General features: G+C 43.8%; 1 protein-coding gene across 4 annotated transcripts in view; it reads left to right on the top strand.

The window, feature by feature from the left end:
• The window catches only part of dcc (DCC netrin 1 receptor), a 1,158,836-nt gene that overhangs the window by 906,815 nt on the left and 236,780 nt on the right, over positions 1–15,241 (top strand). For all 4 annotated transcript variants that reach the window (XM_033033465.1, XM_033033449.1, XM_033033455.1 and 1 more), the window contains exon 11: positions 2,912–3,050. In XM_033033465.1, the coding sequence (XP_032889356.1) occupies positions 2,912–3,050 (139 nt within the window). The remainder of the gene's footprint in view (positions 1–2,911; positions 3,051–15,241) is intronic.

The raw sequence follows: 15,241 nt of genomic DNA, 5'->3' as shown, positions 1-15,241 counted from the left end.
AGTAAATAATCCTAAAGGGCCTGCCCCACTTGGGCGACCTAATTGGCGAGTTTAGAAGAGTTTGAAGAATTACATGTTGAAGACCTCCTTCGACTATGTAGAAGACCTGCTTCAACCTCCTTCGACTATGTTGAAGACCAGCTTCGACTAGCTAAGACTAGCTACGACTAACTTCGAGAAAATTGGACACCGAATTGTGGAGAGTGAAGGACCTCCTTCGACCTCCCTTCGACCTCCTTTTGACTATGATGAAGACTATCCACGACTACGTTTGACTACATTTGACAACCCTCAATTACCTACGACTAACATGCCGACTTACTACACCCTACTACGACTAAACCTAGGAATAAAAAAAGTATCCATTTTTTTCCGTGGCGACTTTAGTTTACTCGCGGAGACCACTCTCGAGCATGAAGGAGAGTTACGAAGACCTCCTACCACCGCGTGTCGACCATGCTGTGAGTATGAGTCGAGGGCAAACTCGCTAGAACTGGCGGATTTGGTCGTCCAAGTGGGATAGCCCCTTAAGATGCAACATTGAAGAAAAGCAACTGAGATTTATTTGTCATACTGGCAACAATTATTCGCTTAATGGTCACAAGTATGGTCACAAAAAATTATTATCATATTGACCGCTGAAAGAGTTTGTTGTGCTGAAGTTGATGGAAGTGTTTTCAAAGGCAGCCGCAGTGACTATATTTTTCAATGATTCCATCTGCTGTAAGGCCTTTTGGAAAGTCCTGAGGAGGTACAAGATGCGATGAAATGCAAGACAATGCTGGAGCAACTCAGCGGGTCAGACAGCACCTTATTGCTCCAGCACTTTGTGGAAATGTTACCTGGCACGCTGAGTTATTCCAACACTTTATGAAGATGCTGCCTGATCAGCTGAGTTATTCCAGCACTTGCTGTCTTTATTTTGTAAAGCAGAATCTGCGGTTCCTTGTGTCTTTTTTGAAATGCAAGTCTGTGTTTTACTTTCCCAATGAAGTAAAATGACCTGTTAAACAAAAGCTGAAGATCTTACCATCGATCAAAGCTTGCTTTCAAAAAGCTCTCTATCTGGGAAATACACTGAGATTATCATGTGTAGCTTCTCTGTAAGTGAGGTGATTTCATCTTGCTCTTGGTGTTAATTAATTAGTTAGTTCATTTATTGACATCGGTACAGAGATACATGCTTGTTCTGCGTGCTATCTTGTCAAATACGTGAGTACAATAGATCCTCTTCAGGAATGACAAGCAGAGAGTCACCATGTTCCAGTGGAATCTTGCAACTTCCGATCGTGGCCCAAGAAGATTTGTAATTTCTTGTTTTCTCATTTTACAACCCAGTGTTCCAACAGCATTGGATCAATGAAGTCCATCTGGGTCAGCCTGGCCCAATGCAATGACATTGACTCTTTCAACCGCTACCCCATGCTGCTGCTGTAGGCTGCACTCCATTCACTCACTCACCCAGCTGCTTAGTTTGGTTTAGTTTAAAGATACAGCGCAGAAGCAGGCCCTTCGGCCCACGAGTCACTGCCGGCCAGCAATCACCGCACAATAACACTATCCTATACACTCGGGACAATTTACAGAAGCCAAGTAACCCACAAACATGGGGTGTGGGTGGAAACTGGAACACTGGAGAAAACCCATGCATGTCATTGAATTGAAATAATTTGAAATAATTTAATTGCCACACAACCAAGGTCGGTGGAATTTGGGTTGCCAGCAGCGGTACAATAATAAAGAACACAACCACAATAAAAATTTTACACTAACATCCACCACAGCATTCATCACTGTGGTGGAAGGCACAGAGCTTGGCCAGTCCTCCTCCATTTTCCCCCGTGGTCGGGACCACCACCCTCCACCCTCCACAGCCGTTGCTGCGGGCGTCCAGATGGTAAGGGACAAAGTCAAAGTCAAGGTGAGTCCAGGATCGGCTCTTCCCAACCAGAGACCGCGGCTTCAGGCTGGTGTAGGCCGCAGGCCGGCGGTCAAAGTTTTAAAGTACCTGCCGTGCCGCAGTCGGAAACACCACAGTCTGCAGGGCCGGCGGTCGAAGCTCCCCTCCAGGGGAGATGATAAGTCCATACCACGCCCGCGGTAGAAGACGGCCGCGGGCCGGCGGTGGAAGCTTCTTCTTCCCCCCGGGTCCTCCACGAGGGATCCCGGGCTGTAGACGCCGCACCAGCTGGAGTTCTGCAGACTGCGGCTTCAGGCTGCCGGCTGCCGGCTGCCGCGGGCCAGCGTAACGGAGCGCTCCCCTCCAGCGAGGTCTCACCCGCTCCGCGCCGAGAGTCCACGCTGTGCCCGCCGCTGAAGCTCCGGGCGCGTCTCCGGGAAAGTCGGCGCCGATCCATGCTGTTAGGCCACGGGGGAGGCGACCTGAAAAAGTCGCCTCTCCATGGAAGAGGCGGCCGAAACGGTTTCCCCCTTACCCCCCCACACCACCCCCCACACATAACACACAAAGAAACATTAAAAACAGACTTTTAAACATACTAAAAAAATTAAAAAAGTTAAAAAAAGACGGACACGCTGCCGACAGGCTGCTGCCAGTGCAGCGCCCCCTACCGAAATGTCATGGGGAGAACATACAAACTCCATACAGACAGCACCAGTAGACAGAATCGAACCCGGGTTTCTGGCATTGTAACGCAGCAACCCTACCGCTGTGCCACCATGCCACCCTTGCTGTATGGCCTCCTGCAGCCGCATAGCTGAGCGATCATGAAACTTAAAGCAGTAGGGAAATATAGTTGATAGTTAATAAAAAGAAGTGAAAATATAAATAAAGATGTTCTGAAGAAAGTAGGTCATCCTGTTTGTGTTAGGATGCCTCTCACTTTGTTTGTCATGACTTCAGTCAAATGTATTTGTCCATTGGATAAGTGATGTTTGTTGTCTGTTTCAGAGCATCGATGTGGATAATTTGTATTATAAACTGGAAGGACTGAAGAAGTTCACCAAGTACAGTTTACGAGTGTTGGCTTTCAACAGACACGGTGCCGGTGTCTCTACCCAGGATGTGTTGGTTAGCACATTGTCTGATGGTAAGCACAGTGTTAATGATTTAATTGGATGTGTTTTGTGATACTATTTCATACAAGATATCTACTTCATGATTTACGTTGCCTTCTCCTGCATTCATTTTAACATACATGCCAGTCTGCGGAATGAATCAAATCAATTCACCTTGACTTTCTAAATATAAATCAATGGCAAAAACAACATGTGCTCACTGTTTAAGCTGAGAGTTGCAGTTCCCTTGTTCAAACAACAGCCAAGTGCTCCTTTAGCAATCAACCGCTATCAAGAAACATGAGAATCCAACTAAAATGTGTTCCAGGGATGCTGCCTACCCCACTGAGTTACACCAGCACTCTGTGTATTTTTTTGTAAACGAGCATCTGCAGTTCCTTCTTTCTACTCAATAAAACAAGTTTGTTTTTATCTCTGCCTATTTGCAGTGAGACTGTAATAGATTTTAGAACAATACGGCACAGAAAACAAGCACTTCAGCCCACTATGTGTGTGTGTGTGCTGAACATGATACAAATGCCGACTCTTATCGGTCTGCACATAATACATATCCGTCCATTTCCTGACTATCATTGTGCCTACTGAAAAGTTTATATGAATACTACTATCGAATCTGCCTCCACCACCACCCCTGGCAGTGCGTTCCAGCCACTCAACACCCTCTCTGTAAAAATAATTGCCCCACACATCACCTTTGCCCCTCTCATCTTAAAGCTATGTCCATAACATAATTCCTGACATTATGTAATATTATTATAATTATATAATAATATTATTATTTTATAACTGCACCCACAAGGGATGGATGGACTCGGCTGGGTGTTTTTTCTACAACTGTTGTGAATTTAATGTGACAAATGGCCTCCTTCTGAATTGTTACCTTTCTGTGATATTCTTTCTATCACCATATAGTGCTCTCCATAATGTTTGGGACAAAGACCCATCATTTATTTATTTGCCTCAGTACTCCACAATTTGATATTTGTAATAGAAAATAATCACATGTTGTTAAAGTGCACTTTGTCAGATTTTAATAAAGGCCATTTTTACACATTTTGGTTTCACCATGTAGAAATTACAGCAGTGTTTATACATAGTCCCCCCACTCCAGGGCACCATAATGTTTGGGACACTGCAATGTCATGTAAATGAAAGTAGTCTTGATTAGTATTTGTTGCACATCCTTTGCATGCAATGACTGCTTGAAGTCTGCGATTCATGGACATCACCAGTTACTGGGTGTCTTCTCACGTGATGCTCTGCCGGGCTGGTATTGTATCCATCTTAAGCTTATGCTTGTTTTGTGGGGTGGTCCCCTTCAGTTTTCTCTTCAGTTTATAAAAAGCATGCTCAATTGGTGATTGACTTGGCCACTTAAGAATTGACCATTTTTTATCTTTGACAAACTCCTTTGTTGCTTTAGCAGCATGTTTGAGATCATGTAGAATGGTTGCTGTAGAATGAACCGCCGGCCAATGTGTTTTGAGGCATTTGTTTCAACTTGAGCAGATAGGATGTGTCTATACACTTCAGAATTCATTATGTTACTACCATCAGCAGTTGTATCATCAATGAAGAAAAGTGAGCCAGTACCTTCAGCAGCCATACATGCCCAGGCCGTAACACCCCCCACCCCCACAGTGATCATTGACAAATCCACACCTGACTCTTGAAGAGTGTTTACTGATCTGTCGGACAGGTGTTTGGGGATTTTCTTTATTATAGCGAGAATTCTTCTGTCATCAGCTGTGGAGGTCTTCCTTGGTCTGCCAGTCCCTATGCGATTAGTAAGCTCACCAGTGCTCTCTTTCTTCTTAATTGTGTTCCAAATAGTTGATTTTGGTAAGCCTAAGGTTTGGCTAATGTCTCTAACAGTTTTATTCGTGTTTCTGTCTCATAATGGCTTCTTTGACTTTCATTGGCACAACTTTGGTCCTCATGTTGATAAACAGCAATAAAAGTTTCCAAAGGTGATGGAAAGACTGGAGGAAAGACTAGATGCTGAGAGCTCTCTTATGCCTGCATTAAACACACCTGAGCAATTACAAACACCTGGGAAGCCATGTGTTCCAAACATTATGGTGCCCTGAAATGGGGGGACTATGTATAAACACAGCTGTAATTTCTACATGGTGAAACCAAAATGTATAAAAATGCCCTTTAATAAAATCTGACAATGTGCACTTTAACCACATGTGATTTTATCTATTACAAATCTCAAATTGTGGAGTACAGAGGCAAATAAATAATTGATGGGTCGTCGTCCCAGACATTATGGAGGGCACTGTATGTCACGCAATATTCATTTCTGATTAGTCCAACGCATTTATATTTTATCCTGTCCTAAAATTTAAGAAAAAAACATTAAATAACACAGTGGGAAAACAAAGACATTAACTGTTTTAATCAATGTTTCTTCATTAGAAAAATGACTGTCAAGAATGGAAATTCTGGATCAGATCTGTTATCAGAATTTCAGAGCTGCATGCAATAACAACAGGCTGAAAGGAGAGCAAAAGATAATGATCAAGCAATAGATTTCCATTGTAACTCTGTTGGTGAGCCCAATGATGAGGTCTTCCACTTTTCACCTTTCACGACGCCCTGAAGCGTTTTACAGTCAATTAGTACATTTTTTTGGAAAATGTAGTTACTGCGATGATGTAGGAAATGGCTCAGCTAACATGAACATAACATTTGTTTTTATTTATTTCGAGGGTTGTTAGTATTGCTAGCAAGGCCAGCATTTATCATCTATCCACCATTATCATCTTGGCAGCAGCTTGGAGCTACTTTCCTGATCTGCCGCAGACCCAAAGGTCACAATGACACATAAAACATAGAACAGTGGAACACAGGGACAGGCCCTTAAGCCCACAAATCCCGTGCCAAACATGATACCAAGTTAAATTAATCTCCTCATGGACGTACTCAATATCTCTCCATTCCCTGTATGTCCATGTGCTTATTAAAAAGCCTCATAAAAAGCCACAAAAAATCTGAATTTCCCTGAGGGGATCAATAAAGTATTTATTATTATTATTATTATTATTATTATTATTATTATTATTATTATTATTATTATTATTATTATTATTATTATTATTATTATTATTATTATTATTATTATTTACCATTATCGTATTTGCCACCATTTCCACTTCTGGCAGTGCATTCATCACTCATTGAAGAATTTGCCCTGCACATCTCCTTTAAATTTTACTCCTCTCCCCTTGAGTCTCTGGTCTTTGGAATTTCCACCCTGGGGGAAATCAGGGATAGTCCCCATGCCCATCTTAAAATTAATGGCTTAGCTTACATTGGGCTTCAGGCCGACATGCCATCGTAAGGATGGCACCTCCAAAATAGATCACAAGGTCATAAGGTCACGTGACAGGCGTAGGATTTGGCCCTTGGGACCATCTCGTCTGCCATTCAATCATGGCTGATTTATCTCTCCCTCCTAACCCCATTCTCCTTCCTTCTCCCCATAGCCTCTGACACCTGTACTAATCTATCAATCTCTGCCTTAAAAATATCCACTGATTTGGCCTCCACAACCTTCTGTGGCAAAAAAATCCACAGATTCACCACCCTCTGACTGTAGACATCTCCCCTCATCTCCTTCCTAAAAGAATGTCCTTTAATTCAAAGACAGACTCTCCCACCAGTGGAAACATCCTCTCCACCTCCACTCTATCCAAGTTCACTATTCAGTATGTTTCAAAGAGGTCCCCCATCATTCTTCTAAACTCCAGTGAGCACAGGCCCAGTGGCAACAAACACTCATCATAGGTTAACCTACACATTCCTGGGGTCATTCTCGTAAACCTCCTCTGGACCCTCTCCAGAGCCAGCACATACTTCCTCAGATATGGCGCTGAAATTTGCTCACAATATTCCAAATGCGGCCTTACCAATGCTTTATAGAGCCTCAACATTACACCCCTGTTTTGTATATAAGCCCTCTTGAAATAAATGGTAGCATTTAGTTTGTTTCCTGATCATTGCGTTCACCTCTCTGGAGCAGGACTTGAATTCAAGGCCATCTAATACAACGCAGAAGATTATATCATGCATTCTTTCATGCATTCCATCTACCTGGTTTTTTTTTAAACAGATTGAGTCCTTTTGTGGAATTTAATTCATTTTTCTCGTGTTGAAATCAATATATTGAGAACCGAACAGTTTCTATATGGGTGATTTAGCCATTTTGCAATCCAATCCAGATTTTATCGATACATATTTACTCTCGATATCTATTTATTTCCCAAAAGACGGGTGGCCTTATTAATATCAATTTTATATCTTCTTTTGCATTTTACTTGCTATCTTGTGATTTAAAAATAGAAAACATATTGGGTCTGAGATTTTGTCAAATGGCCAGGCTGACATCAGAAACCAGCTTTGAACTTGCTGCTTGTCGAGCCCACCCATTCGATAAACATTGCATGCAGCTGCCAATGCAATTGTATCCTCCATAATCTTCATGGTATATGACCCTGTAGAACCACAGACACATCTATAATTAATTCCAGGAATCCATTATTCATAGTCTAAAGCACAGATTTGCTGGCAGTTATTAAAACCTGACATTTGGAGCGCTTTCACTGACAAGAGGTATGCAGGGATGCAAGCCCATGATTAGTTTACTTTGCAGTCTTAAAATCAGAAGGGATTTGGGGAAATCATCAAGTCGGAGAAGGTTTAAGTCTTAAGAAGCAGACTCTGGGGGTTTCAAAGCTTTTGAATATTGATTTACATGCCACTAAGACTCCAACAAGATATGCAAGGGAAACAAATGTCCATGCAGCACTATTAACCCTTTACAGTCAGTACACATGTTAATCCTTTTCCTACAGCTCCTTCAATTGTTTCCAAATTAAATTGTCATCCAGCTGGATTGGACAGAACTCTTTCATTTTCTTTTCTTGGCTTGTCCTAAAAATGTAAAGGATACGCACCAAGAATCAAATATTACATAAGTACTCAATAGGCTTGGTAGTATTGTCAAGGTAACATTGTGGCCATTGCCTTTACTTCATTACAGTTTAGTTTATTGTCACGTGTACCGAGGTACAGTGAAAAGCTTTTGTCGTGTGCTATCCAGTCAGCAGAAAGGCAATACATGATTACAATCGATACATTTGCGGTGTATAGATACATAATAACGGAATAACGTTTAGTGCAAGGTAAAGTCAGCAAAGTCCGATCAAGGATAGTCCGAGGGTGTCCCACGAGGTAACATAGAAACATAGAAAATAGGTGCAGGAGGTGCTTCGAATAGGTAGATAGCAAAGATCATAGAGCGGAGCAAGATAGACCACTCCTGCAAAATCCAATGGACTGACGTGTAGTACGCAACGGAGCGTAATTTCCGCCATTTCAGTAAACCCGACCCAACTTCAGTTAAGCCTCTCACAGTATAATCAGGGTTGCGGGGGAACAGTTTGTGTTTACAATGTTTATAGTATGTTTATGGTATCTTTGATTGGACTCTATGTAATATTATGTTTATTATAATACATTTATAATACTATGTTTATAGTATCTTTGCTTGGAGCCCTGCACACAGATTGCGTATCCAGCAACACTCACAGACTCTGCTACCAGAAGGCAGACTATTAAATCAATCCAGAGTTTAACACTGTCACGATACAGACTCTGCTAACCAGAAGACAAGTTATTGAGTCAGGGTGTAGTTTCAGTACACGGAACTCTGTGTAGCAGAAATTTTTTATATCGTTCAAGAGATTACTCCCTCTAGCCGCTAAATGGACTACATGGTTAAGGGGAATGTCTTTATACGCATGCGAACTCACTGTCAGAGACCTTCAGAGCTTCTTCACCAACAAGTCTTCAAAAACACAGCCTTTTGATGAATAAATTATTTATTGTTGATGAAATACAATAAGGTACATCCAAACTTCTTCCGACTCGTTACTATAATCTTCATCAAACTCCAGATTATCACTTTAAACGTTAGAAAACTCCTCATGTCTCCGTTACATTTCGCATGGTCAAAGGGTAAAGCCCCTGTCCCAATTACATGTCCTTGGCACGCTAAATACGCGACCTTGTGGTCGCGTTGAGCCCTGACGGTCCCGTGAAGGTCGCACGCGATTTCATGCGCCCGCACAGCTGTCTGGAGCACATGACGTCATTTGAAGATGGACACAAAATGCAGGAGTAACTCAGCGGGACCGGCAGCATCTCTGGAGAGAAGCAATGGGTGGCGTTTCGTGTTGAGGCTCTTCTTCAGTCTGAAAGAAGAGTCTTGACCCGAAACATCATTGCTTCTCTCCAGAGATGCTGCCGGTCCCGCTGAGTTACTTCAGCATTTTGTGTCTATCTTCAATTTTCTTGGCCCCGTTCTGGGAGTAGAAGTGGGGGCGGATCCGAACCGCAACGGCCGTGAGCCCCGGGCCGAGTTCGGCGATTGTTTGCCTGCTTCTGCTGCTGTTGGATGTGAGACATTGCGTCACGCCAGGGTCTTGGGCCTGTCCCACTTTGGCCGTCAGTTCTGCGACAGGCCGTTGGCGCGCGAAGATTTTGTTCGCTACAAAAATTTTGGAGCCCCGCGCGATGTCGCGCACAACTACATACCCCTCCGCGCTTCTCAGTGGGACCGGCCCCGCGCGGCCATACGATGCCCGTGCGCCTCAACGCGACGACGAGGTAGCGCAATTTGCGTGCCAAGGACACGTAAGTGGGACAGGCCCTTAAATCTTTTCCATGCTGGTCCGAAACTAAAACTAACAACTAAGCTTCTGCGTAAGAAACTTAGCTCAAAACACGCCTTGAAATATATCATAAACCCCACCCACTAAATAACGGGCAGTCTAAAATTGAAAGACACATGCCATCATTAATGACACACAAAACAAGCCAAATGGCCACTACATTCTGCTACCGGAATCCCACAGTAGGGATCCCAGCCCCAGCGCTAACAGTGCATCTTCGACCTCTCTCGGCCGGTAACAACGTTTCCAATGGAAACAACACCCCTGGCAGAGACACCGATCCTGGCGCTCCTTGCACAAGACGCTGTTCCCAGCGGAGAGAAACTGTCCTCACTATAAAGGCAAACCCTCCCTGCCTCTCCGCTCACGCTTCGCATTCGTAGCTCCGGGACTGGATGTGCGTAGAGACCGGTAAACAAACACATGAGGAATCATCTCACTGGGGAGCGTGAGGTAATTCACAGAGCATCTATGATCTTTGTCACAGAGAGCGGAGAGAGAGTGGGAGGGAGGAAGGGAGAGGGAGCAGGCAGGGAGAGAAGGAGGGAGAGGAGGAAGCCGACAGGAGGAGAGGGAGAGAGTGGGGAGGAGGAAAGGAGGAGAGAGAGGGGGGAAGGTGAGAGAGAGGAGATAGAGAGGAAGGGGGAGAAAGGGTGGAAAGGAGAGAGGGGGACAGAGACAGGGAAGGAGAGAGGAGTGAGAAGGGGAGGGAGAGGAGAGAAGGGAGATGGAGGGAAGAACGGACAATAGGAAGAGGCGAAGGTGGACACTGCGAGAGAGGGGAGTAGAGAGGTCAGGGAGGGAAAGAGTGGGGATGAGAAGGGGGGAAGAGCGAGGGAAAGGACAGGGTCAGAACGAGAGACAGCAATAGAGAGGGTAGAGGGAGAGATCGGGGGAGGAGAGAGAGAACTGCGGGGACAAGCGGGTCAGAACGCGAGGCCGTGAGAGGAGAGAGAGAGGGGGTGGGGAGAGGTGGGCAGACGGAGACACTGAAATGAAACAGGGAGAGATATAGTAGCGAGCAAGAGAGAGAGAGAGAGAGAGAGAGGGGACGATGTGGAGTTTTTCACTAGAAGCCGAGAGGAGGGACCAAAAGAAAGACGATGTGTGTGGTATTTGGTAAAATAATAGCCACATGCAGATGCCGTGACCAAAGCAAAGATACTAGAGCGGAGATGGAAGCTGGTTACAGAAATGGCGCTAAAGATTACCCATGACCTACTACGGCTTTTTTGTTGAGTGGACTATCTTGCTCAGCTCTATAATCTTTGGTAGATCGTAGTTCAGAACAGCTCTCTGCTTGTGGTCGGATGATTCAGTTGCCTGATAACAGCTGGGAAGAAACTGTCCCTGAATCTGGAGGTGTGCGTTTTCACTCTTCTATACCTTTTGCCTGATGGGAGGGGTGAGAAGAGGGAGTGGCCAGGGTTCGACTCTTCCTTGATTATGCTGCTGGCCTTGCCGAGGCAGTGTGAGATATAAATGGAGTCAATGGAAGGGAGGTTGGTTTGTGTGATGTTCTGGGCTGCGTCCACAATTAGCTGCATTATGGTTACCATCAATTCCTAGACATTTACAATATTTACTGAAAAGGCTGAAGAACAAAACTAATGTAAAACTAAAAAAGAATGACTCAAAGTCTGGTCTACTTTCATAATCCTTGATGAATGCTTCCCTCAATGCACCTAATTCTGCTTTAGGTCATGGCTCCTAATCTCCTTTCTAATTTGATTGTTAAGCTATTTGATTTTATATATTGTCTCCTCATATTACCCTGGACGTTGCAGTTGCTGAATGACTTTGATGGTCCTTATTCTTTTCCCCACTTAATTATCCCACAGCACTTTAATCAAATTGTGTAGCACTCCTTCTCCTGTGTTCAGCGGGACTGGGCATTTCATAATTTATCCACCATTTTCCAACCATTAATTCCTGCACAAATCTCCCTTTAATAATAATGTATAAAGTAAAATAGACCAGTTTGTATCAGTATTAAAACATTACTAACATTATATATGACACACTTAAAGAATTTGTGCAATTCTTGATTAACCTGCTTTGCAGTCATTAAAATATTTAATGGAATGCAAGTTCCTTTTTTGTGACAGCATCATTGTCGCTCTGTCACTCTCCTACACTTTTAAGTTTGACCTCTGAATCTTTATATTTAATCTTCAATCTTTGAGGATGATGGTTGCGCTTCTTGCATTTCTAGCCTGCACAGACCAGGTACACGTGAATGAAATGGCAAAACGTGTAAGGATATCAGAAACTGAGCCCTGAGCAGGAAACATTTAATTCTATATCATTTATCTGCCAAATTTCAATCCAAGCAAGTTGCATGAGTACCCAAATGAAGTTGGAGGGATTCTTCTTTTAATATGTGCATTGAGGTTCAATATCATCATAAATACTACACATAGAAACATAGAAAATAGTGCATGAGTAGGCCATTCGAGCCAGCAGCGCCATTCAATATGATCACGGCTGATTATCCAAAGTCATTACCCCGTTCCTGCTTCCCCTCCCCCATAACCCTTGATTCCGTTAGCCCTAGGAGCTATATCTAACTCTCTCTAGAATACATCCAGTGAATTGGCCTCCACTGCCTTCTGTGGCAGAGAATTCCACAGATTCACAACTCTGGGTGAAAACGGTTTTCCTAATTTCAGTCCTAAATGGCCTAGCCCTTATTCTTAAACGGACCTCTGGTTCTGGACTCCCCCAACATCTGGAACATTTTTACTGCATCTAGCTTGCTCAATCCCTTGAGAATTTAATATGTATCTATAAGATCCCCTCTTATCCTTCCAAATTCCAATGAATATAAGCCATTTGATCCATTCTTTCATCATATGTCAGTCCCGCCATCCCGGAAATTAGCCTGGCGAACCTACGCTGCACACCCCCTACTTTCACTCTCAATTAAACATGCTGACCCATGCAGTCTGCACCATTTGCACATTTTTGATCCAGCCTAATTATGCCCCATAAACTAGATCCTGTAGTTATCCATCACATATCTTCAATGTATGGACCAAACAAAATAAACGATCTATTAGGATATTGATTAAAGAAAATATGGGAACATGTCACCATATCTAGAACATTACAGCACAGGAACAGGCCCTTCGGCCCACAATGAATGTGCCAAGGTAAACCAATTTTATCTTTGCACATGATCCATATCCTCCATCCCTGCATATCCATGTGCTTCTCTAAGAGCCTCTTAAACGCCATTATGGTCTGATGGTCTACATCCCAGGGTACTTAAGGAAGTGGCTCTAGAAATCGTGGATGCATTGGTGATTATTTTCCAATGTTCTATATATTCAGGATCAGTTCCTGTGGATTGGAGGGTAGCTAATGCTATCCCACTTTTATAAGAAAGGCGGGAGAGAGAAAACAGGGAATTATAGACCAGTTAGCCTGACATCAGTGGTGGGGAAGATGATAGAGTCCATTATAAAAGATGAAATAGTGGCACATTTGGATAGCAGTAATAGGATCGAACCGAGTCAGCATGGGTTTACGAAGGGGAAATCATGCTTGACTAATCTTCTGGAATTTTTTGAGGATGTAACTAGGGAAATGGACAAGGGAGAGCCAGTGGATGTAGTGGACCTGGACTTTCAGAAAGCATTTGATAAGATCCCACATAGGAGTTCAGTGGGCAAAATTAGAGCACATGGTATTGGAGGTAGGGTGCTGACGGATAGAAAATTGGTTGGCAGACAGGAAACAAACATTATGGATTATCGGGTCCCTTTCAGAATGGCAGGCAGTAACTAGTGGGGTACCGCAAGGCTCGGTGCTGGGACCGCAGCTATTTACAATATACATCAATGATTTAGATGAAGGGATTCAAATGACATTAGCAAATTTGCAGATGACACAAAGCTGGGTGGCAGTGTGAACTGTGAGGGGGATGCTATGAGGGGTTGGACAGGCTAGATGCAGGAAGATTGCTCCCGATGTTGGGGAAGTCCAGAACAAGGGGTCACAGCTTAAGGATAAGGGGAAATCCTTTAAAACCGAGATGAGAAGAACTTTTTTCACACAGAGAGTGGTGAATCTCTGGAACTCCCTGCCATAGAGGGTAGTCGAGGCCAGTTCATTGGCTATATTTAAGAGGGAGTTAGATGTGGCCCTTGTGGCTAAGGGGATCAGAGGGTATGGAGAGAAGGCAGGTACGGGATACTGAGTTGGATGATCAGCCATGATCATATTGAATGGCGGTGCAGGCTCGAAGGGCCGAATGGCCTACTCCTGCACCTAATTTCTATGTTTCTATGAGGATGCAGGGTGACTTGGACAGGTAGGTTGAGTGGGCAAATGCATGGCAGATGCAGTTTAATGTGGATAAATGTGAGGTTATCCACTTTGGTGGCAAAAACATAAAGGCAGATTATTATCTGAATGGTGCCAAGTTGGGAAAAGGGGAAATACAACGAGATCTGGGGGTCCTTGTTCATCAGTCACTGAAAGTAAGCATGCAGGTACAGCAGGCAGTGAAGAAAGTGAATGGGATGTTGGCCTTCATAACAAGAAGAGTTGAGTATAGGAGCAAAGAGGTCCCTCAGCAGTTGTACAGGGCCCTGGTGAGACCACACCTGGAATATTGTGTGTAGTTTTGGTCTCCAAATTTGATGAAGGACATTCTTGCTATTGAGGGAGTGCAGCGTAGGTTCACCAGGTTAATTCCCGGGATGGCGGGGCTGTCATATGTTGATAGAATGGAGCAGCTGGGCTTGTATACTCTGGAGTTTAGGATGAGAGGGGATCTTATTAAAACATATAGATTATTAAGTGTTTGGACACGCTAGAGGCAGGAAACATGTTCCCGATGTTGGGAGAGTCCAGAACCAGGGGCCACAGTTTAAGAATAAAGGGTAAGCCATTTAGAACGGAGATGAGGAAAACCTTTTCACACAGAGAGTTGTGAATCTGTGGAATTCTCTGCCTCAGAAGGCAGTCAAGGCCAATTCGCTGGATGTTTTTAAGAGATAATTAGATACTCTTAAAAATAGTGGAGTTAGGGTATATAGGGATATAGTGGATGATCAGCCATGTTCAACGTGGAATGGGGTACAGATTGTGGATGATCAGCCATGATCACATTGAATGGCGGTGCTGGATCGCAGGGCTAAATGGCCTACTCCTACACCTATTGTCTATTGTCTATCACTGTGAATGCGGTGCTGGCTCGATGGGCCAAATGGCCCTACTCCTACAACTTGTGTCTATTGTCTATCATATCTGCCACCATCACCACCCCTGGCAGCGCGTTCCTGGCTCATCTTTAAAACTTGCCCCTTCACTTGAAAGGTGTGCCTGTTAGCCTTTGACATTTCCAACCTGGTGAGAAGATCTTGATTGCCTGCCTTATCTTTGCCTCTCATTTTATATCAATCCTCCCCTCAACTTCCAGCATTCAAGAGAAAACAATCCCAATTTGT

Source organism: Amblyraja radiata, chromosome 1, assembly GCF_010909765.2.
Source record: "Amblyraja radiata isolate CabotCenter1 chromosome 1, sAmbRad1.1.pri, whole genome shotgun sequence".
Lineage (NCBI taxonomy): Eukaryota > Metazoa > Chordata > Chondrichthyes > Rajiformes > Rajidae > Amblyraja > Amblyraja radiata.
Note: the sequence above shows the minus strand (reverse complement) of the source record. Positions and strands in the feature narration are given on the sequence as shown.